This window comes from Protopterus annectens, chromosome 3.part0, assembly GCF_019279795.1.
Source record: "Protopterus annectens isolate FY-2018-M chromosome 3.part0, PAN1.0, whole genome shotgun sequence".
Classification (NCBI taxonomy): Eukaryota; Metazoa; Chordata; order Ceratodontiformes; family Protopteridae; genus Protopterus; species Protopterus annectens.
Window position 1 is genome coordinate 1,940,923,098 of NC_056731.1, and position 24,944 is coordinate 1,940,948,041.

The 24,944-nt window shown below is 44.3% G+C and overlaps 1 protein-coding gene across 1 annotated transcript in view; it reads right to left on the reverse strand.

Moving 5' to 3' along the window:
* Positions 1–24,944, reverse strand: part of SMARCC1 (SWI/SNF related, matrix associated, actin dependent regulator of chromatin subfamily c member 1) — a 1,897,600-nt gene that overhangs the window by 1,787,268 nt on the left and 85,388 nt on the right. The window contains exon 2 of the mRNA XM_044066067.1: positions 1,171–1,290. Within this exon, the coding sequence (XP_043922002.1) occupies positions 1,171–1,290 (120 nt within the window). The remainder of the gene's footprint in view (positions 1–1,170; positions 1,291–24,944) is intronic.

Consider the following 24,944-nt stretch of genomic DNA (forward strand, 5'->3'; position numbering starts at 1 on the left):
TTGAACACCCCCAGTACCAGTAGAACCATCTAGAATAAAAGGCACAGCTCTGATCCTAGCTTATTTCCCACATTTACCATTAACTGACAAGTTTAACAGACAAAGCAAACTTGAAAAAAAGAAAGACTTCTCAAAAATAAATAAATGATTGAAAGATCAAATACAGGCTTTACTAGATTACTAAGAGAAGAAAAGCTACGGAAACCCCTTCCCTCCACCGGTCTTAAGCAAACCGAACCAAACAGGAAGAAGTTGCTTTCTTCATTTCCTCAAAGCTGCCCAACTTGGCATAAATATTCCAAAATACAATGGAGGATCCAAGCAATAAACACATTAACAATGACTGTTAGCAGGAGTAATTTTTTTGTTGCAGTCATAATTATTAAAAGTCTGACATGGGGAAAAAAAGACCTAAATTTCAGAAAAGAAGTAAGCCTCTATCCAGGACAATGCAAGAATGCTCTGATGGTGGCAAAGCACAAAAAAAGCACCAAGGTAAACCACCGACTTACATTTAGAAATCCAGAAAACTAAGCAAACCTGAAAAAAAAATTCAGAAGTAGCCCAATGCCATTTAGAATCCAATCAAATGCATTTAGAGGTGAGAAGAAACCGAAAATGGACAGATGTGCAGATATCACGAGCAAGAGGTGGTGCAAAAACAAACAGTCTGGAAAATTTTGAGCTGCAAAGCACGAACAAGGCAAATGACTCCTTAAGAAAACAACCTCCTCAGCATATCTAATGATCATTTAACTGAGGGTACAAAAATAAGTAACCATATACTTACTATAATGAAAGACAGACAGGCATAGTCCTGTTAATGAATCTACCGTTCTAATACAAACATTAAAACTGTTCAAAAAATACAGCTTTCCCTGGCTGCTTAGCACCCTCCCCACCACATAACATGCAACAGCATAAAGTCTCCAGAGCTTCAGTATGATGTGCTGAGAAGGCATTATAAGAGGATGAACCTACTCTTGCAGCTCACCATACCACTTGTGTGTAAAGGATTTTTAAATTAAATGCTCCTTCTCTCCAAGAAGTCTGCAAGCCAAAATAGTACTAGTACAGGGCATTCTAAAATACAATATGGTAAAAATCACAACATGCAGTAATCCTGAACTCAAGTCATATAAAATGTTAAATGTCAAGTTTTCCACTTACAGGGAGTTTTGTAAGGGCAGGGTTGTTCACGTGTTTTCCAAAAGCATCCTCCTGGAACTGGAGAAGCTGCATTGCCAGCCCAGCAAGGCTTTTATTTGTTGGGGCATCAGCTTGAACATGCTGGAAACCAAAAACATTCAGAGAGGAAAATTAGCAAATATACAAGCTAAAAATCAATACAAGAAAAAATTCAGCAACACATTACAACAAAAACAATGTACATTCTGAACACAAATGTTAGTCTTTTAAAGTACTTCAGTTTTCAACTATGTCCTATACACATTTCCTCGCCCCAGTGTATACATAGACCAAGAGAAATGCCACAGGGGTTACAGCTACCTCAGTGCAAACCATGCTGTGGTTGAATGAAGTCTCATAATTCTCTCTCTAGTGGTTCATCTCCTCTGCTCTTAAATCCCTTCACCTCATCACATCAGAAAGTATTTTGCCAAGGGAAAAACACAGCAAGGTGCAAGTCCTTTTTTTTTATTTTGTTATTCTATACCCACTGAGGTCATAGAACTATTTAAGTTCAAAATTTCACAAGTCTTGAGTTTGTGCTGTCATATAAAGTTGCTTCCTTTCCTTTTGCGGAGGCCTTAAAAATACAAGGTCTTCTATAGCTTGAAGATAAATAAACCAGATTACCATCGATAGCAACTTCACTAACTATCTGAGTTTCTACAAGTCAAAAAATGCAACACCAGCTGAAACAGAAAAGGAAGATATGACCCAAATCTCAAAACATCACTTCTTAAAAAGTTAATTACTTCAGTTGTGCAATGTTTTACAAATGCACAATGTAATACATACATATATAGAAACAAACGTGACAGTTACCAACATTATATGGAGAACTCTAACTTGATGACACTTCACACTACATCCATGGGATTGATCTAATATGGCAGGCTCTGGCACTGTCATCTCATCAGCTGTCACCTCACAGTGAATTATGGGTAAAAAGTAGCTTTCCACAAAAACAAGATAATGTCAGCAAGTCTGCCTTCATGAAGGCAGTCAGGGTTAGAAATTAGTAGTTACTCTGCTGCTGGGATGCCTGGATTGTGTAGAAGTTTGACAAAATAAAGTATTTTTTTCAGTTTCCACCTGCAGAAGTCCTTTAACTTGGATTTTACATCCTGAAAGTAAATATGTCACAACAGAAACCACTACTCAATTTACTAATACAGGAGATACAGATACTTAAAAAGTCAACCTTTATAAAACCGCAAGTTCCAAGCAGAAAGACTAAACAAGCGCACAGAGGGAAAAAAACTACTTTCTGAATAGTCCATTAGTGTTGCTTATTAATCTTACTAATCAAATACAGTTCTTATTTTTGTACAAATAGCTGCAAAAATACCATGGTGTGCATGTGCAATATAAAATAATATTATAGAAAAGCTGAAGTACATTACAAACCAAAATATCAAACCAGACAACTCCACAGCACAAAGCCTTGAGTACTGAGGGTAATCCAACTTTGAAGAGAGGACCCAGATGTTGGTGAAACCAGAGTGGAGGGATGGAACTGAGTAGCCAAAACATGCTTGCCCATCGGGGGGGGGGCAAAATTTTCTACCTATACTACAACTGTTGTATAACACACTAGTCCTACCAAGTATTACATATCACTATAGCTAGATATATGGAAACTTGCTGCTGGAACCAGCACAGGGCCTGCTTTAAACTACTCGAGTGATATCTAGACTCAAAGGAAAGGAAGATGAGACATACTACAATCTAATCCTCTCATTCCTATGGAGGACTGTCAATCTTCAGCTCCCACCTGCTCTTCTATGATACTGAGATTCTGGGAAAGTCAGGAACAAATAAGCCAGTCAGAACTTGACTGCTGCAGAGAAACAAGGAACAGAATATGAAGAGAAAATGTGTACCAACGTCAAACATATAGAATCTCAAAAAGTCACAGCCCTCAGGTTTCAAGAAGTCCTCAAACCAACAAAACACCGGGTGAAGAAAGCTAATGCACTCCATTCCTGATTGGGTAGACTACTTTTATTTATTTATTTAGGTGTACTAGTCCTGGTGCAGCCCTCAGTCAAGTGGGGTGAGTGGATGAAAGGTTGCACACTTCTTCTTTGGGCTTTTTCCCTGGTTAGGGGTCACCACATTGGATCACCTGTCCGCTCACAATTGGCAGTGGAGTTTTAAGGTGTCGAGTTGCCAGCCCGGCGCCCAACTTTCCACAGAAGGCACACACAAGCACGCACTCACACCTAGGGCCAATTTAGTGTGCCCAATCCATCTACAGCATGTCTTTGGGATGTGGGAGGAAACCGGAGCACCCTAAGGAAACCCACGCGATCAGAGAGAGGACATGCAGACTCCACACAGAAGGCAACCCAGCTGAGGATCGAACCAGAGAACCTCTTGCTGTGAGGCAGACACGCTAACTGCTGCACCACAGCAGCCGCCCAAAGGTTGCACACTAAACACCTAAAATATATATTAAAAGGGGATGCACTTATTTAAAGTGCAAATTAGCCCAGAAACTTAAAGATGTTTTACTCTGCATCTTGAACGGATTCTCTTGGCAGTGCCAAGACTTCGGTTATCACTATTTAGTGTTAATTTTGTAAAATGTACACAGTTTGCAAAAAAGGCCAGTCACACTGACATGATTTTATCCTTCACAGTCTCTCTAACAATGCATTTTGTCTCTCCACATGGCAGTGGCTAGAGAATACGAAAGATGGGCTGCTAACACCTTCTTCTAACGGCTAGCGTCTTCTAAGAGTTTCAAAAAATTGTTTGAGCACTGCATTTTTAATTAATTACTCTGATTCAGCGACTTTCAAGCAGCACTTAGTACTTCATATTGACTTGACATATATAGTGTGGAAAATTAATCATTTTATTAGACAAAAAAAAATAGTACAGTTGTGTACACTTACCATAAATGTAGATGTTAGAGTATACTCACTGTTGAAGTCATCACATTTGGGTTAACTGCCTGCAGGTAGCCCTCAGGTCGGCCTGAATACCAGAGTCTTGGGATTTCTGCGTCGGAAGATGTCACTTCTTCCAGGACGTCAGGTTGTCAGGGATATTAAACATGCATCCGACGCCGTTACATCAGTTTTCCTCGTCCCAGATGCCAGGTGCCCCCAAAATAGCAAGCAATTACAAGGTATGGAACACCCCCAGCAAAAAAGCAAATACACATGATATAAAATATGCCAAACAAAAAAGCTAGGTAGAAGTAAAGAGAAGTCAGGAGGCTAGAGGGAGGGTAACCAGAACTGCAACAGTGAATAAACTCGAACATCTCTATTTATGTAATGTGTACACAACTGTACTATGTTTAGTGTTTCACTGTTGCAGTCATCACATTTGGGTTGATTTCCAAAATTAAGGAAGGGTGGAGGTAGTTAAGAAGCATTAGGGCTGGCAATCAGGACTGCGGTGGTGGTGCTGTGGTAGCGCTGTCGCCTGACAGTAAGACGTTGTCCCGTTCGATTATCAGCTAGAGTGTCTTCTGTCTGGAGACATGCGTGAATGGGCGTACCTTCGTTGAAGGTTGTGCGTCAGGGCTGACAACTCGGCACGTAAAAATCATTAGCGGACCGGAGTTACGCTGTGGCGACCCCTAACCGGGAAAAGCAGAGAGACAAGGGCTGGCAATCAGGCCCTGTAAGACTGCTGTGGCAAATCCAGCTCTGGATTTAGAAAAGATAGATAAGTGGTATTGTTGGTGAAAGTGTGTACAGAGCTCCAGGTTGCAGCTTCCAAAATGTCCCTGGTAGGGACTCTGCTGAGGAATGCTGTAGAGGTTGATGCAGCCCTAGTGGAATGTGTTCTGGTCCCCTATGGGGTAGGTTTCACACTGTGTTTGTAGCAGAAATGGATGCAGTGTGCTATCCATTTAGAAATGATTTGCTTTGAAATGGCCTTGCCCTCTGCCCCTGCAGCAAAGCTGACTAGCAGCTGGTCAGATTTTCTGAAAGGCTTAGTCCTGTCCAGATAGAACCAGAGATGCCTGTGCACGTCTAGGGAGTGCATGATCCTTTCCTCTTTATTCTGAGGATTAGGGAAAGAAAGTTGGCAAATCAATGGATTGGTTTAAAACCACACTAGATACGACCTTGAGGATGAATGATGGGTTGGTCCTGAGGGAAACTCTGTCCGCATGAAAGATAATGAAGAGTTCCACGGCCATAAGGGCCTGCAATTCAGACACTCCTCTTGCTGAAAAGTACAGTTTTGTACCTACCATAAATGTAGATGTCCGATAGGTATGCATCTGCAGTCATAACATATGGGTTGTCCTGCCTCAGGCAGCCCTTCGGTTGGCCGGATTCCAAAGTCTGGGTCTGGCTTCGGCTGATGTCGCACTTCACCCGACGTCATAGCTCCTGGAGTATAAAGGCATCATAGCTCCTGGAGTATAAAGGCATCAGCCGACGCCATTTTCCTCAGTGTTTCTTGCCCCAGATGCCAGGTGCCCTCTAGGAAGGCTAAATTTGTATAAAAGTAGAAAATTCCAAACAGTAGAAATCAAAAAGTATATATACATATATGCATACAAACAAATACACCATAATAGATTCCCCCAGCTAGCTAAGAGAGGGGTAAGTACCCTAGGAATACCACAGAGGGGAAGGAAAGTGGGTAATCCTGACTGCAGATGCATACCTATCGGACATCTACATTTATGGTAGGTACAAAACTGTACTATGTCCTTCAAGGATGCATCTGCAGTCATAACATATGGGTAGAATACCATAGCCAAACTGGGGGAGGAGGCACTAAGATAATGATGGTGTAGTTAAGATCCCTTGTAAAACTGCAGTTGCAAAACCTGCTCGGGATCTGGAGTATAAAGGAAGATTGTAATGCTTGGCAAATGTATGCACGGAGCTCCAAGTAGCAGCTTCTAAAATGTCTTTGGTAGCCACTCCTCGTAGGAAAGCTGTAGTGGTGGCTGTAGCTCTTGTGGAGTGAGGCCTGATATTTTCAGGAGTTGTCTTTCCATGAAATGAGTAGCAGAATCGAATGCAATTTCCTATCCATTTTGAGATTGTCTGTTTTGAAATTGCTTTTCCTTACACTCCTGTTGCATATGCTACCAGAAGCTGGTCAGTTTTCCTGCTGGCCTTAGTTCTGTCCAGATAGTAGCGCAGTTGTCTGTGTACATCCAAGGTGTGTAGTAGTTTTTCCCCCTGTTCTGTGGGTTAGGGAAGAATGTAGGTAAATGAATAGCTTGGTTCAAGGATACCCTGGATACCACCTTTGGCATAAAAGTAGGATTGGTTCTCAGAGACACTCTATCCTGGTGAAAGATAAGGAAAGGCTGCACTGCCATTAATGCCTGTAACTCGGATACCCTTCTTGCTGAAGTGATTGCTAGCAGGAAGGCAGTTTTCCAAGATAAGAACTGTAAGTCTGCTGTTGCTGCTGGTTCAAAAGGGGGAAGTGTTAATTTTTCTAGCACAAAATTGAGATCCCATGCAGGCAGAGGTGGTTTCCTTGGAGGTTTTACATTTTTGATCCCTCTCAAAAATTGTCTGAGGAGAGGATGAGAGAAGACAGGAGGATCCATGTTGTACTCTGCTGAAATTGCTGATGCATGAATCTTAATGGAAGAATAGGACAGGCCATTGTGGAACAGTTCTGCTAAGTATTCTATGATGTGTGCTAGGTTTGGCAGTGTGACATTTGTTCCCTTTGCTGCACTCCAAATGAGGAATCTCTTCCATTTGGCTGAATATGTTTTCCTTGTGGAGGGTCTGTGAGCCTCCAGGATAATGTCCTTAACCCTCTGAGATAAAACAGGTTGGTTTTGTTTTATGCAATTTTCCAAGCAGTTAGCTACAGCGTTTTTAAGTTTGGATGCAGGGTCTTGTAGTTGTTCTGCGTTAGAAGTAAAGGACACAGAGGTAGAGGCCATGAGTTCGTCCGAGACATGCTTCTCAGTAGCGGGTACCAATGCTGCCTTGGCCAGTCTGGAGCTATCAGAATTACCTTTGGCTGTTCCTCTCTGATCTTCAGTAGAACTTTGTACATCAATGGGAGAGGTGGAAAGGCATATACTGTCAGGGCCTTCCAGCTGAAAGAAAGGGAGTCCACCCTCCAGGCTTGTGGGTGGTATACTCTTGAGCAGAATTTCTTCAGTTGGTGGTTGAGTGGGGAGGCGAACAGGTCTATCTCTGGCATTCCCCATTTCTTTGTTATGGTTTTGAAGATGTCTGGATGCAGCATCCATTCGTGAGCATCCGTGGTAGTTCTGCTTAAGCTGTCTGCTAGTGAATTCTCTTTTCCTGGTACGAATCTGGCCTGCAGTTGGATGTTGAGATTCAGGCCTAAGTTCCACAGGTCCATTGCCATCCGGCATAGAGGGTATGAATGTGTGCCTCCCTGTTTGTTGATGTACCACATGACTGTGGTATTGTCCGTCCTTATCAGCAGGTGTCCTTGCTGGAGGAATGATTTGAATGCCTCGATTGCATGCTTCACTGCCAGCATCTCCTTTAGATTTATGTGTAGATTCAGCTGGTCTTGGGACCATAGGCCTTGGATACACTTGCCTTCCATGTGTGCCCCCCAGCCTAGGTCTGAGGCATCCGTGGTGATGGTCTGCCTTGGATGTGGTTTGTGGAAAGGCAATCCTCTGTTGATCTGGCAGGCCTGAGCCCACCACTGGAATTCTTTTTTCAGGCATGGAATGACTGGTATCAGGGCTTCTAGACTGTGACTGTGTTGAGACCATACATTCCTTAGGTACCATTGTAATTTTCTCATATGCAGCCTGGCATGTGGGATCAAGATTATGCAGGATGCCATGTAACCCAGGGCCTGCAGGACTTTCCTTGCAGTAAGCTGAGTTTGTCTTGTTAATGCCATGAAGTAGACTGGTAGTTGCTTTTGTTTTTCTTCTGTGAGAAAAGCCATCTGAGTTATTGTGTCCAGTTCTGCACCCAAAAATGTTATCCTCTGGGATGGCACTAGTCTTGACTTTTGTATGTTGACTGTGTATCCCAAGGCTTGCAGCAGTTGTATGACATAGGCCAAATCCTTTATTATTTTTGTCTTGTTGTCCGCTTGTATTAGGCAGTCGTCCAGGTATGGGTAGATTTGAATTCCCTGAAGCCTGCAATGTGCAATTACTGATGCCAGGCATTTCGTGAATACTCTGGCCGCAGTAGATAAGCCAAAGGGCAATGCTGAGAATTGATAATGCTCTGATCCTGCAAGAAATCTGAGGTGTCTTCTGCAATCTGGTCATAGGGACGTGCAGGTATGCCTCCTTGAGATCTAGAGTCACCAGCCAAAACTCCTTGCCCAACATGGGAAGAAGTTGCTGTAGGGTCAGAATCTTGAATTTTGGAACAATGAGATATGTGTTCAGTGCGGACAAGTCGAGAATAGGCCTCCATTGATTTTCTTTTCTTGGTACAAGGAATAGTCTGGAGTAAAATCCTTGGCCTTGTTCCATAGATGGTACCTTTTCTATTGCTCTCATCCTTAGTAAGTTGATGATTTGTTTTAGAGCCTCTGATTTCTGGCTTGGTGGAAGGTTTGGCATTCCTCTCTTTTTTGGTAGAGTGTGGAAGTGAAACCTGTAGCCTTTGTCTATTGTTTGCAAAGTCCATTTGTCTCCTGTAATGCAATGCCAGTTTTTGAAAATAAAGCTAGCTTTTCGCCCAAGGGTGCTTCCAGTTGTTCCCTGGTAGGCGGAATCAGAGCCAAGTCATTGTGTCTGTCCTGTGGAAGTGGTTGCAGTCGCAGCTGTGGCGGCACTTCTCTGGTTGGCAGGTTGCCACTGACTACCCCTGTAGGCACCCCTTGATTGACCTCTGCCTCTTGGGCGTCTATTTCTGCCTCTCTGTGCTCTGGAGGTGTCTGGAAAGGACCAATTCTTTGAAGGCCAATTTCTGCTGAACCTAGGAGGTTGGACCTGCAGAAAATCCTTGACTGTTTGGACAGATTTTGCTTTTTCTTCCACTTTCTTTAGAACCTCCTGTGCAGGGGAGCCAAATAAACTTTGTTTCTCCATAGGGGCATCTAGGAGTTTAGACTTAACATGGTCTGGCAAGGATTGTTCTTTTAGCCAGGCATGCCTTCGAATCACTGCTCCAGTCATAGCTGATCTAAATGAAGCCTCCAGTGCATCATAGTTGTGTACCAAATCCTGAAGGGCCTTACGGTCTAAAGGTTCAGGAGAGGAAAGCTTTTTATTCAGCTGATCTAACAAAAATTCCTGGTACTGTATCATGTGAAATTGACAGTTTAAGGCCCTGGCAGAAAGAGTAGCAGATGTATAAACCTTTTTACCCCATCTCTCTAATGCTCTTGATTCTCTTTCAGAGGGTAGGGGGTTTTTGGCAGAGGCAGCTGCAACACCTTTAGGGCCCTGAGAAATGGTTTCTGGGTCTGCAGCATGGGCCTTATACAAGTGTAAGTGAGAATCTGGGACCCTGCAATATCTGTCAGGTTTGGCAGGGGCCGGGGGAAGAGAATCAGGGGCAGTACTGGCATCATTGTATGCATCATCAACAACTGATAGTACAGGTGGTATGGCTAAAGGCCTATGCTGTGGTAAGTGTAAAAAAGTCCTTAGCCTTTTCCTAGAATCAGAAAAATCCTGACCCTGCCATTGGAAGTGCTCCCTCATTGAGTGTAGAGTTTCCCCAAATGAAAATTCTTCTGGAGGAGAGGCAGAAGGAATGGAGTCTTCTGCATCAGAATCCTCATAAGGTGAGTATGGTCCTTCCTGATGGTCTGACAAATCTGAACCATCCGAGGAATAGACAGAGGAGAGAGGTTCAGGGGGTTCAGTCCTAGGCCTCTTTTCAGGAGGGGGTTGTGAGGCCCTGTCTGGGTGAGGTTGGGATCCCCTGATCAGAGAAATAAGGTCCTCAGCAAGGCTGAGAATCTGAGAACTTGAGGTAGGTCTGTGAGAGGGAGCTTTTGTAGGCAAGGCCTTGGAAAGTTTAGCTGCTTTAGCCCTGGAGAAGGCCTTGATAGACATAGAAGCAGGGGGTCTAGCTGCCCCACGTGCAGGAGTAGAGATGTCCAACGGAATGGTGTCGGACAAATCTTGTGTGCCTGCTTCTTCAGTAGGAATTTCTGTAGCCGACTCAGCCGGGGCCTGTGTGCCCTCTGTTGTCGGAGGCATGCTTTCGGCGAAGGAGAACCGAGGTCTCGGTTTCAGCGAAACAGAGACACTCATGGTAGGCCTAACTGTGGTTTCAGCGAAACCGGGCTCGAAGTGTCGGTCCTTTTCCTTGCATTTTTAGCTAAATGTGTAGTCGGAGTCTCCGACGGCATTTTATATGCAAAAGCGGAGCCAAAAAACTCTTCAGCAAACTCCGACCGACGTCTAAGTGTCCGTTGGTTGAAGGAAGCACAGGCTAAACAAGCTGATAGGTCGTGGTCTGGGCCTAAGCATGGAAGGCAATAAGAGTGAAAATCCTTATGAGGTATTTGTTTCCCACAAGTTAAACAATGATTTACTTTGTCCGACATCGGCTGAGGCAAGAAAGAGTCCCCAACGGGGTACTTAGCTTTTTTAGAAGTCTTCGGTAGCTGAAATCTCTGGATCTGACCGACCGGCACTTGCGAACAGCTTCTGCTTCGGGCACCGCGTGGCAAGAAAGACTGAGGAAAATGGCGTCGGCTGATACCTTTATACCCCAGGAGCTAGGACGTCGGGTGAAGTGCGACATCAGCCGAGGCCAGACCCAGACTTTGGAATCCGGCCGACCGAAGGGCTGCCTGAGGCAGGACAACCCATATGTTATGACTGCAGATGCATCCTTGAAGGACATCATACTTGTTGAAGTGATGGCTAGAAGTAAAGCTGTTTTCCATAAGAAGAATTTTAACTCTGCTGTAGCAGCAGGTTCAAAGGGTGGAAGCATGAGCTTTTCCAATACAAAGTTAAGGTCCCAGGCAGGAGTAGGAGCTCTCCTGGAGGGGTCTTAAATTTTTGGCTCCTCTCAGGAACTGTTTGACCAGAGGATGAGAGAAAAGGGGTGGCTCAGTATTACAATGAGCGGAGATGGCAGAGGCATGAATCTTAATGGAAGAAGATAGGCCTTTGTGGAGCATTTCTGTTAGGTAATTAATATACGAGGTAAGCTGGGCATAGTTGTGTCCATTCCCTGAGACTGGCTCCAGAAACAGTATATTTTCCACTTTTCCAAATAGGATTTTCTAGTACTAGGCCTCCCTGCCTCAAGAATGACATCCATCACCTGCTTACTGAGAGTTGCTGGTGAAGAATTCAAGAGATGAGCCAGGCTGCTAGGTTCAGGGTCTGTAGCAGAGGGTGCAAAATCTGGCCCTTCTGCTAGTAAAGGCGTTTATATCACGTTATCGAAAGATGAAAATAGCAAACGCTATTTCATTGGCCCCAAAACATCTTAACATGAAAATATCGAACATTCAGAACAATGAATGTTTTCCCATGGAAAAATTTGCTGCTCCGAAACACATACACACAACACAAGCACATCAAACAAACAGCAACCACACACATACACTTAAATTCCTACATCTAACGCTATACTAAACTAAACATACACTACTATCTACCCACTTACCTTAACCCAAACCCTAAAGTCTGTCACAATCGCACACACGCCTAACCCGTGCCCTAACCCTAACTCACTTAACCCGTCCCTAACCACTAACGTACAAACAAACAATCACACACTTACCTGAACCCAACCCATAACTTTCCACCACAGCACTAAGAATAGCGAAGCCACAGAAACGGCCAACCAAATTCTTTCCAGAGGAATAAATTTGCTGTTCTGCAGCTTCGCTATTCTTAGCGTTCGCTGAATAATGTTAGATATCAGAACATTTGAAGTTTTACTACTTCAATGTTCTGATACAGACCCTGGGAAAGCAGGGAAAGGGTCTGAGGCAGGTGCCATGGTGACACTACTGTCAGACTGCACAAAAGAGGATACCAGTGCTGGTCTGGCCAGTCTGGTGCAATCAGGATTGTCCTTGTCTTGTCCTGTTTGATCTTTAGTACAACCTTCAAGAGTAGGGGCGGGGGGGGGGGCACATATTGAGAGGCTTTCCCAGGTAAAGGACAGGGCATCCACTTTCCAAGCTTGGCTGTGGTGAGTTCTGGTGCAATATTTGCTCAATTGATAGTTCTGAGGGGAAGCAGAGAGGTCCACTACTGGTGCCCCCCATGTGTCCCTCAAAAGCTTGAATATTCTGGGTTCCAGTTTCCACGCGTGTGGGTCCATGAGAATGCTGCTCAAGTTGCCTGCTAGTGAATTTAGTTTGCCTGGCAGGAATTGAGCTTGCAGGTGCACTTGATTGCTCAAGGCTGTGTTCCACAGAGCCATGGCTAATCTGCAGAGTGGGTAGGAATGGGTTTCCCCCTGCTTTTTTATGTACAACATAACTGTGGTGTTGCCTGTCTTTACCAATAGTTGTCCTGGAAGAATAAGGCCTTTGAAGGCTGTCGGAACTTTCTGTACAGCTAACATTTATTTGATCGATTGATATGAAGGTGCATTTGCTTTGGGCAATATTTGCCCGGAATGCATTATCCTGCCATGTGAGCCCCCCCCATGCATAGTCTGAATCTGTTGTTAGGGTTTGGGTGGCAGGGGTTGAGTGAAAGGGAGTCCCTTGTTGTTTTAGCAGGCCTCTGTCCACCAAGGGAACTCTGTCCTTAGGCAAGGAATGATAGGAATCATCATTTCCAGGTCCTGAGAATGACACCAGAGACTTTTTAAGTACCACTGAAGTTTCCTCAAATGCAGTCTTGCATATGGAATTAGTAGAATGCAAGAGGCCATGAACCCTAGAGCTTGCAGTATTTTTCTTGCAGATAGTTGTGTTTTGGTGGCCAGTAGATTGAAGTAGTTTGTCAAATAAATTTGTTTTTCTAGAGTGAGGAATGCCATCTGGGAAGTTGTGTTCAATCTTGCTCCCAGGAATACAATCCGTTGGCTAGATACCAGATGTGATTTCTTTTCGTTGATGGTGCACCCCAGTGAAGTTTAGAAGTCTCTTTACAAATGTCAGGTTTTGTAGCAATTCCTAACTGTCCGCCTGATGTCCGACTGAATCAGGCAATCGTCCAAGTATGGGTAAATTTGAATCATTCTCTGCCTCCAATATGCAATGGCTGGAGCTAGGCATTTTGTGAATACCCTGGGCGCAGCAGATAAGCCAAAGGGAAGTGCAGAGAACTGATCATGCATAGAGCTTGCTCTGAAACGTAGGTATTTCCTGCAAGATTCCCATATGGGGATGTGCAGATACGCTTCTTTTAAGTCTAGGGTTGCTAGCCAGGCGTCCTTGGCTAGCATAGGAAGCAGTTGTTGGAGAGTAAGCATCTTGAATTTTGGAACCACCAGAAAGGTGTTGAGAATAGACAGATCCAGAATAGGACACCAAGAGTTTTCTTTTCTGGGTACCAGAAAGTCTGGAATAAAAGCCTTGTCACCTTTGTTCTGCTGGGACAGGCTGAATAACCTTCATAATGAGGAGAAAATGCTTGCTTTTGGGCCTCTGCCCACTGGTTTGGGGGGAGGTCTAGTCATCTGCTTGGGGTTGGGAGTGAGTGGAAGTGGAATCTATATCCCTGGGAAACAATATTTTAGACCCATCTGTCCTAAAGGTGCAAGTACTTGGGCAAGGCTTGGAAGAGTTAAGGATAAGTCATTGCGAGATTTTACCATAGGATGGCAGCTTACTACTCCCGGTTTTGGCCAGGGGTGCACTTCATTGCATATTTAATCTGTGCATACCCTGAGACTGTAGTCTTGGTGGCTTGCTGTCCCTGGGTTTGGACTGAGAAGGCCTGGGAGGGATGGGAAAAGACCAGTTTTTTGAAGGTCAATGCCTACTGAATCTAGGTGGCTGTACTTGTAAGAAATCTAACAGTTTTCATAGATTTAGCTTTTTCCTCCATCCTTTTGAGGACTTCTTCAGCTTTATTGCCAAATAGATGCTCTTGGTTTAATGGTGCATCTAGTAATTTTGCTTTGACATAGTCTGGCAAGTTTTGTTCCTTAAGCCAAGCATGCCTTCTAAGAACAGACTCAGTGACAGCAGCCCTGCAAGATGCGTCTAAGGCATCAAAACCACATTGCAAAGTATGTTTACCATCTTGATTAGCAGAATGCATTAACTCTTAAATCTTTATGTTGGACACAAAAGGAATAAACATAATTTTCTGTTTAATTAGTTCCATATGTTGCTAATACTTAACATATGAAACTGGCAATTGAAAGCCCTGATGGCAAGAGTAGTAGAGGTGTATACCTTCTTACGCAATCTGTCTAAAGCCCTAAAATCTCTGTCCGAAGGGGTAGGATTTTTGGCCTTTGTAGCCTTAACGCCTTTAGGTCCCTGGGAAATGGTTTCTGGATCCGCAGCAGGACTCAAAGTCGGAGTCAGGTACTCTATAGTACCGGTCAGGTTTCCTGGGAGCTGGAGGCAAAGTATCAGGGGTAAGGCTGGATTCCAAGAAGACATCTACAATTTCCAGAACAGGAGGGATAGCTAGAGGCCGGTGCTGAGACAAGCTTAAAAATTCCCAGAGTCTCTTTTGGGACTGAGAGTAGTCCTGGCTCTCCCAGCGGAAATGCTCTCTAAGGGTATGAAGGGTTTCAACAAAAAAGACAAATCTTCTCGTGGGGAAGCAGAGGGAATGGAATCCTCTGTATCAGAATCCTCCTAGGTAGATAAGGGTATGTCCTGGTAATCAGAAGGGTCAGATTTATCAGACTCCTGATCAGAAGGAAAATCAGTTCTTGGTCTTTTTGAGAGGGAAGGCTGACTTCCCCTAATTAAAGTAATAAGATTTTTAGCCATTCTAAGCATTTGTTTTTGTGGCATGTGGGCCCGAGAGTGCGCTTTGGTAGTCTATTTCCTAGGCGTAGTGCGAACTTTAGGCATGAGAAATTCGGTATTTTTGGTTTGAAACAAAGTCGTTAGTTTAATATGAAAATCGGAAGGCCTGAATACACCCTCAGAAGCCGGTGTCTGCACAGCAGCTCCAGACCCATCCAAGGTAGAGACGTCCGCAGGTTCCATAGCCTAAGAAGCATCTCAGTAGAGGCCTGCACCTATAGAACAGAGTATCAGGGGCTGCGAAAGCGCCTCACTGAGTACCAGCGGACTGGTGACTAGCTTAAAGGTAGTGTTGTCGGCAGTTTTGGACCTATGCGGGTCTGTCTGTCCTTCTCCTTGTATTTTTTCGGAAGATCAGTAGTTGGATGGCTTATCGAAGCCATTTCGGAATACGGAGATAGAGAGCGAAAGAATTTACTGACAAAAATAGCCCAACGAATAGTTTGGGCATTAAACAAGGCACAAAACCGACAGAGAGGGATGTCATGGTCTGGGCCTAAACAGGTGATGCAGTAAAAGTGAAAATCTCTGCGGTATTTGCTTTCCACAGGCAAGACAATTATTAATTTTTTCTGACATAGGTTAGAGCAAGAAAAAAGGATCCCCAACAGGGTACTTATCTTTTAAAAAGACTTCAGGTCTGAAACTCGAAAAATGAAAATTTCAGGAGGTGGCCGACCAGCACTTGCGAACTGCGTCTGCTTCGGGTGCCGTACGGAAAGAAAGACTGATGTAATGGTGTCGGCTGCATGTTTTATACCCCTGACGACCCCGACGTCATGGAAGAAGCGACAGCATCCAACGCAGAAATCCCAAGACTCTGGTATTCAGGCAGACTGAGAGCTACCTGCAGGTAGATAACGCAAATGTGATGACTGCAACAGTGAAACACGAAGAACATCTGCCAGTATGCTTATCTAACACTGTAGCATACAAGATTTATCCTCTTTGCTTTTCATCAACTAACTTTTGGTTTCCCTTTAACTTCTGTGTCTGCTTTACAACACTTTACTACTAACCTCAGCAAGAGGGTCTCATGATGTAAAATGGTGACTAGTGATAGTGTGTGTAATCTACATACAGGAGAAAACATGATCTCCTCTAGGTCATATTGGCTGAGACAAAAAGTTTGAAATGGTCCAATATTCAAAAATGGAAAACAGAACCATCATGATCAGAGGCAAAATTACTGTGGTGACAGTAGCTAACTGATGACTATGACAAATCTATCATAAAGGCGTTAAAGAGATCTGGATACACAGGTTGATAGCAACCTCTCCTTCGACCTCCACATTGCCACTGTGGTCAGAAAGTCCTTCTATGTGGCACATCTCATTACCAAGGGTTTTGCATCCAGGTCATCATCTCTCTCTACTCTTCCCTCATTAGGCCAGAGAATAACGCCCCCATTTGGCATGTACCTCACTAGACACAAGCAACAGCTGGAAAGGCCACAAAAGTACCTCACAAAGAGGATGCTAGGCCTTAAAAACATGTCCTACACAGACGGACTCAAAACAATTCCAGCTATTTTCAGTCTCTTATAGTCTAAGAGGCGATCTTTCATTGACTTACAAAGCCATGTCTGACCCACTTCTGTTAGAAATGCTACATCTCAAGAAATCCCAATACCTCCGCACCACATGCTCCAGAGATGTCAACTTCATTACCACAATAAACAGAACATGCTGGAGTGACAGGTTCATAACCCAGAGACTGCCCATGTTCTGGAAAAGACTTTTCATACATGTCAAGCAGAGACTTCACTGGCCCTCTTCAACAGAAATCTTGATGAGTGGATGGGAAATGGAAAGTTCACCCCGGGGATCACTCCAGTGGCTCTACTTGAAACAGACACTGGGAACTAACAACGGGCGGCACGATGCCAGGGTACTCCAATGGGTTAGGTTGTAAAGGCTCCAGGGCCATTAGCCTAGTACCCACCTATGAACCCAAGTGAATGGTACAGTAGATGAATTTCCTGCAGGCCAGTGCATGTAAGCTTGAAAACAAAACCTATGAACTGATTCACTTTATAAAATGGCATAACAATCATTTTGGCCCAACTCTGTCCGATACATTGGCAATAAAATTTTACAAATTTTCTGAACCAGGACAATCACCCTAGGCACATGCCCACTTCTCAGGGGAAACTCATTGTGCTATTTATTAAGACTAGAAGAAAAACTAACTAGGATACTCTCTTGCTTTTTCAATATGGATACTGGAATGCACCTTTTCTGTTTTAGTTGGTAGTTCTCACTACTGGAAACAAAATGCGACTAAGGAATGACTACTGCTAATGAGATACAAGCAGTAAATACCAAACAGTTGGACTGTCTTGTCCTTAAACTGATGCATTTTGACAGCCATTTAATCATGTGCACACTGAGATAAGTCAGCTTTATAGTGTACCCAATGGTATAGTGGGATAAAGCCACTGCCCACGTGACCAAAGTTCTACTAAATGTCTCTGGTGCTTGAAGGAGAGGGTAGGGAAGATGGAAGAAACCATCCTTTGGGGGTGGGGGGACCAGGCACATAGTATCTTGAGAGAAAGAAAAAAAAATTTTTTTTGCTGTCATTTAACTGTTTTTAGTGTTGTTTTTCTATTGTTTATTACTGTAATGCTAGTTTAATTTCTATTCTGTTTGCTGTGCTTGTCTACTACTGTAATGTTTTATTGTACTATCTGGAGCTTTTCTCCTCGTGTCTCCACTGAAAAAGGTACAAAATCCCAGTTGGACTAACCCGGTTAACAAATGTCAATCAATAAATAAATAAATAAATAAATAAATAAATAAATAATGTAGCACCCATTAGAAAAAAAGGGCTGGCAAACTCTGGATATGCATGTGGTCCATCAAGCAGCTAGTGTGTGGTTGCATCAGGTAAACAAACGCATGAGAGCATGCACTTGTGCAGAGGAATCCCCACTATCAGGATACCAAAGAGGACAGAAGAAATCCTCATGGCTGCCTAAATTATGCCTACACCCTAGACAGCCTTCATCCTACACTGGACAGCCAAAAGAGGTCATCAAAATGATGACAGTACAGTTTTGTACCTACCATAAATGTAGAATGTCCGATAGGTATGCATCTGCAGTCATAACATATGGGTTGTCCTGCCTCAGGCAGCCCTTCGGTCGGCCGGATTCCAAAGTCTGGGTCTGGCCTCGGCTGATGTCACACTTTCCCCGACGTCAGAGCGTCTGGGGTATAAAAGCATCAGCCGACGCCATTTCCCTCAGTTTTTCTTGCCCCAGATGCCAGGTGCCCTCTAGGAAGGCTAAATTTGGATAAATGCTGAAAAGTTCCAAACATTTGCAAATTATATACATGTATAAACAAACAAATACACCATAATAGATTCCCCCAACTAGCTAAAAGAGGGGTAAGCACTCTAGGAATACCACAGAGGGGAATGAGGGAAGGTAATCCTGACTGCAGATGCATACCTATTGGACATCTACATTTATGGTAGGTACAAAACTGTACTATGTCCTTCAAGGATGCATCTGCAGTCATAACATATGGGTAGAATACCATAGCCAATCTGGGGGAGGAGGTACTAAGAAAAGGATGGTGCAGTTAAGATCCCCTGCAGGACTGCAGTTGCAAACCCTGCTCTGGATCTAGAGTATAAAGGTAGATTGTAATGCTTGGCAAATGTATGCACGGAGCTCCAAGTAGCAGCTTCTAAAATGTCCTTGGTAGCCACCCCCAGTAGGAAGGCTGTAGTGGTGGCCGTGGCCCTTGTGGAGTGAGGCCTGATATTTTCAGGAACTGTCTTTCCATGAAAGGAGTAGCAAAAGCGAATGCAATTTTCCTATCCATTTTGAAATTGTCTGTTTGGAAATTGCTCTTCCTTGCACCCCAGTTGCATATGCTACAAAAAGTTGGTCAGTTTTCTGCTAGTTTTGTTCTGTCCAAGTAGTAGCGTAGTTGTCTGTGTATATCCAGGGTGTGCAAAAGTTTTTCCCCTCTATTCTGTGGATTAGGGAAGAACGTAGGCAAGTGAATAGCTTGGTTCAAGGATACCCTAGATACCACCTTTGGCATAAAAGTAGGATTGGTTCTTAGTGACACCCTGTCCTGGTGGAAAATAAGAAAAGGCTGCACTGCCATTAATGCTTGTAACTCAGATACTCTTCTTGCTGAAGTGATTGCCAGAAGGAATGCAGTTTTCCAAGATAGAAACTGTAGATCCGCTGATGCTGCTGGTTCAAAAGGAGGTAGTGTCAGTTTCTCCAGCACAAAGTTGAGATCCCAGGCAGGTAGAGGGGGGTCTCCTTGGAGGTTTACTATTTTTGATCCCTCTCAGAAATTGTCTGAGGAGAGGGTGTGAGAAGATAGGTGGATCCACATTGTATTCTGCTGAAATTGCTGAAGCATGAATCTTAATGGAAGAATAGGACAGGCCATTGTGGAAGGCCTGCGAGCCTCCAGGATAATGTCCTTCACCCTCTGAGATAAAACAGTTCGATTGGGATTTAAGGAATTTTCCAGGCAGTTAGCTGCAATGTTTTCAAGTTGGGATGCAGGGTCTTGAAATTGTTCTGCGTCAGAAGAGGAGGCCATAGGGGGAAGAGGCCATGATTTTGCCCGAGACATGCTTCTCAATAATGGATACCAGTGTTGTCTTGGCCAGTCCGGAGCTATTAGTATCACTTTTGGCTGTTCCTCCCTGATCTTCAGTAGAACCTTGTACATCAATGGGAGAGGTGGGAAGGCATATACTGTTGGGGCTTTCCAGCTGAAAGAGAGAGAGTCCACCCTCCAAGCTTGTGGGTGGTATGTCCTTGAGCAGAATGTCTTCAGTTGATTGTCGAGTGGGGAGGCGAACAAATCTATCTCCGGCACTCCCCATGTCTTTGCTATGAGTTGGAAGATGTCTGGGTGCAGCACCCATTCGTATGCATCCATGGTAGTTCTGCTTAAGCTGTCCGCCAGTGCATTTTCTTTCCCTGGCATGAATTGGGCCTGAAGTTGGATATTGAGATTCAGGCATAGTTCCCACAGATTCATAGCCATCCGGCATAGAAGGTAAGAATGTGTGCCTCCCTGCTTGTTTATGTACCACATGACCATGGTGTTGTCTGTCCTTATTAGCAGGTGTCCTTGTTGGAGGAAGGGTTTGAATGCCTCGATTGCATGCCTCACTGCCAGCATTTCCTTTTGGTTTATGTGCATACTTAGCTGTCCTTGAGGCCATAGGCCTTGGATACATTTGTCCTCCATGTGTGCTCCCCATCCTCGGTCTGAGGCGTCCGTGGTGATGGTCTGCCTTGGTTTTGGTTTGTTGAAAGGCAACCCTCTGTTGGACTGGCAGGCCTGAGCCCACCACAGGAATTCCTTTTGAAGGCATGGAATGATTGGTATCATGGTTTCTAAACTGTGACTGTGCTGAGACCATACACTCCGGAGGTACCATTGTAATTTCCTCATATGCAGCCTGGCATGCGGTATTAGAATTATGCAGGATGCCATGTAACCCAGGGCCTGAAGGATTTTCCTTGCAGTAAGCTGAGTTTGTCTTGTCAGAATCATGAAGTAATCTGGAAGTTGTTTTTGTTTTTCTTCTGTGAGAAAGGCCATTTGGGTGGTCGTGTCCAGATCTGCACCCAAAAAGGTTATCCTTTGGGATGGTACTAGTCTTGACTTTTGGATGTTGACTGTGTATCCCAAGGTCTGTAGCAGGTGTATGGCATAGGCCAAGTCCTTTATCAAATTTTCCTTGTTGTCCGCTTGTATTAGGCAGTCGTCCAGGTATGGGTAAATTTGAATTCCCTGTAGTCTGCAATGTGCAATTACTGATGCCAGGCATTTCGTGAATACTCTGGGCACAATAGATAAGCCAAAGGGCAATGCTGAGAATTGATAATGCTCTGATCCTGCAAGAAATCTGAGGTGTCTTCTGCAGTTTGGTTGAATAGGGACGTGCAGGTATGCCTCCTTGAGATCTAGAGTCACCAGCCAAGACTCCTTGCCCAACACTGGAAGAAGTTGCTGTAGTGTCAGCATTTTGAATTTTGGCACAATGAGATAAGTGTTCAGTGCGGACAGGTCGAGAATAGGCCTCCATTGATTTTCCTTTCTTGGTACAAGGAATAGTCTGGAGTAAAATCCTTGGCCTTGTTCTGAACATGGTACCTTTTCTATAGCTTTCATATGAAGTAAATTGCTGATTTGTTTTAAAGCCTCTGCCCTCTGATTTGGTGGAAGGTTTGGCATTCCGCCACTTTTTGGCAAAGTGTTGAAGTGAAACCTGTATCCTTTGTCTATTATTTGCAGTGTCCATGTATCCTTTGTGATATAATGCCAGTTTTTTGAGAATAAAGCCAGCTTTCCGCCCAAGGGTGCTTCCAGTTGATCCCTGGTAGGCGGAATCAGAGTTAAGTCATTGACCCTGTCCTGGTGTAGTAGTTGTTGTTGTTGATGTTGCACTACTCCTCTGGTTGGCAGGCTGCCACTGACGGCCTCTGTAGGAGCCCTTCGATTGACCTCTGCCTCTAGAGCGCATGTTCCTGCCTCTCTGGGCTCTGTCAGAGTCTGGAAAGAACCAAGTCTTAGTAGGCCAGTTTCTGCTGAATCTCGGTGGTTGAACTTGCAGGAAATCTTTAACTGTTTGCACAGATTTTGCCTTTTCTTCAACCTTTTTTAAGATCTCCTGAGCAGAGGAGCCAAATAAATTTTGTTTCTCCATTGGAGCATCCAGGAGTTTAGCTTTGACATGGTCTGGCAAAGATTGCTCCTTCAGCCAGGCATGCCTACGAATAACTGCCCCAGTCATAGCTGATCTAAATGAAGCCTCCAGTGCATCATAGCCACATTTTAAGAAATGATTACTAACCTGTTGTGAGTTGTGTACCAAATCCTGAAGGGATTTACGGTCTAGGGGTTCAGGAGAAGAAAGTTTCTTATTCAGTTCATCTAACAAATACTCCTGGTACTGTATCATATGAAACTGACAGTTTAATGCCCTGACAGAAAGAGTTGCAGAAGTATACACCTTCTTTCCCCATCTCTCTAAAGCTCTAGACTCTCTGTCAGAGGGTAGAGGATTTTTGGCAGTAGCGGCCGCAACCCCTTTAGGGCCCTGAGAAATAGTTTCTGGGTCTGCAGAATGGGCTTTATACAAATGGAAATAAGAATCCGGGACCCTGTAGTATCTGTCAGGTTTGGCAGGGGCCGGAGGGAGAGTATCAGGGGCTGTACTGACATCATTGTACACATCATCAATTACATTCAGAACAGGAGGTATAGCTAAGGGCCTATGCTGAGGCAAATGCAAAAAGGTCCTTAATCTTTTTCTAGAATCAGAGAAATCCTGACCTTGCCATTGAAAATGCTCTCTCATGGAGTGTAGAGTCTCACCAAAGGAAAACTCTTCAGGAGGGAGGCCGAAGGATAGATTCCTCTGCATCTGAATCCTCATAAGGCGAGTAAGCCCCTTCCTGGTGGTCTGACAACTCAGATCCATCCGTGGAATCATCTGAGGAGTGTGGATCAGAGGGGTCAGTCCTGGGCCTTTTGTCTGGAGGAGGTTGAGAGGCCCTGTCTGGGTGAGGTTGTGAACCCCTAATTAAGAAAATAAGGTCCTCAGCAAGGCTGAGGATCTGTGAACTAGAGGAAGGCCTCTGGGAGGTAGATTTGGCAGGCAAAGCTTTTGAAAGTTTGGCAGCTTTAGCCCTTGAAAAGGCCTTAATGGACATGGAAGCAGGGGGCCTAGCTGCCCCACGTGCAGAGGTAGAAATGTCCAAAGGTATGGTGTCGGACAATTCCTGAACACTAGCTTCGATAGGTAGTACTGAAGCCGACTCAGCCGGGGCCTCTCGGGCCTCGGTTGTCGGAAGTATGGTTTCGGAAGAAGGAAACGCCAAGGACTCGGTTTTGGCCGAAACCGAGACACTCGCGGTAGGCCTAGCCGTGGTTTCAGCCGAAACAGAGGGCCGCGAGTGTCTGTCCTTTTCCTTGCGTTTTTTGACCATATGCGAAGTCGGAGTCTCCGACAGCATTTTATAAGCAAATGCGGCTCCAAAAAATTCCTCTGCAAACTCCGACCGACGTCTAAGAGTTCGTCGGTTGAAGGAGGCACAGGCTAAACAGGCCGATACGTCATGGTCTGGGCCTAAGCAAGGAAGGCAGTAAGAATGGAAATCCTTATGAGGTATTTGTTTCCCACAAGTTAAACAATTATTTACTTTGTCTAACATCGGCTGAGGCAAGAAAGAGTCCCCAACGGGGTACTTAGCTTTTTTCGAAGTCTTCGGTAGCTGAAATCACTGGATCTGACCGACCGGCACTTGCGAACAGCTTCTGCTTCGGGCACCACGTGGCAAGAAAGACGGAGGAAAATGGCGTCGGCTGATGCTTTTATACCCCAGACGCTCTGACGTCGGGGAAAGTGCGACATCAGCAGAGGCCAGACCCAGACTTTGGAATCCGGCCGACCGAAGGGCTGCCTGAGGCAGGACAATCCATATGTTATGACTGCAGATGCATCCTTGAAGGACATCCTGGGCACTGAACTGAAGATGATTCAAAGAGAATGTAAGGACTGAAGGTAAAAGGGGGGAGAGATCATTTGGGGTGCAACTGCATCATAAACGCAGTAGGCACGCAGAATGGCATTCCTGGACTACCCAACCAACAGCACAGAAAACAAAGATAATTAGTAAAGGAACAAACAATTTTAAAATACGAGGGAGGGGTTAAGTAAATGAAAATTATGAGTTACTTCATAAGAAAGATGGAGAGGAGTCAAATGGATCAACAAAAGTGAGAGTGTCAAATGCTACAGAGCAAAGAGTAATCAAATGAGAGGAAAGCAAGTTTGAAAATAAAGGGCAATTAAAATGACAATCTCATAAAACATTGACAGCAGCATTAATAGCAGTTATTTGCATATTTATTTTTGTTGACCAGGATAGTCCAACTGTGCAAGAAGCACCTCTTTTCAGAGGGGCCCCAGGGAGAAAAGTTCCAAGGGGAAAAAAAAAAATTCTATATATAAGGGTCCCCCTCCTGTTTGTCGAAAGTACACTTCGACAAACAGAAGGACAAGCCCACTTTCACGAAAGCTGATTCGCCAAATCGAGTGACAGTGGGGATAAGGGAATATATCATTTTCCCCACTGTAGTGAGATCTCGGAGTTAGTATATTTAAGTAGGGGGGTGCAGTGGGGCTTGCCCCTGCATAAATGTGGGGGGGGGGGGGATTTTGTGCGTTTGTTTTTGTTCGTTGTGTTTCACGAAAGTGCATTTTTGACAAAATGCACTTTCGCAAAAGTGAGTTTGAAACATAATATTGATGGATCAACATACTGCGGTGATGGTGCTGCGGTAGCGTTGTCGCCTCACGTAAGACGTCCTGTTCGATTCTCAGCTAGAGAGACTTCTGTGTGGAGACATGCGTGAATGGGCGTTCCTTCATTGAAGGTTGTGCATCAGGGCCGGCAACTCGGCACGTAAAAATCTACTGTCAATCATTAGCGGACCGGAGTTCCACTGTGGCGACCCCTAACAGGGAAAAGCCGAAGGACACAAACAATCGATGGATCAACATGGATCAATATTACAAAGAGAGACAGACACACACACACAGAAAAATATTTGAATTTACAGAGTTTTAAAGGAAAATACTATAACAAAAACAGACACCACAAGCAATAATGATTTAATGTGAGAGAGAATTATGCAGGGTTTCAAGGAGGGTAACAATGCACAGCTCAAAACAGCATGGACATAGGATGTGGGCTATTCAGAGAAACTGCATGGCTGCACAGGTTTACAAAAGATTACTAGGCTAACTGTTTAAGAGACATTATGAGTCTAGCCATTATTTTCACAAATTTTACCTGATTTTTGATCCCCAAGGGCTAGGGGATGGCTTAGGTTTCTGCC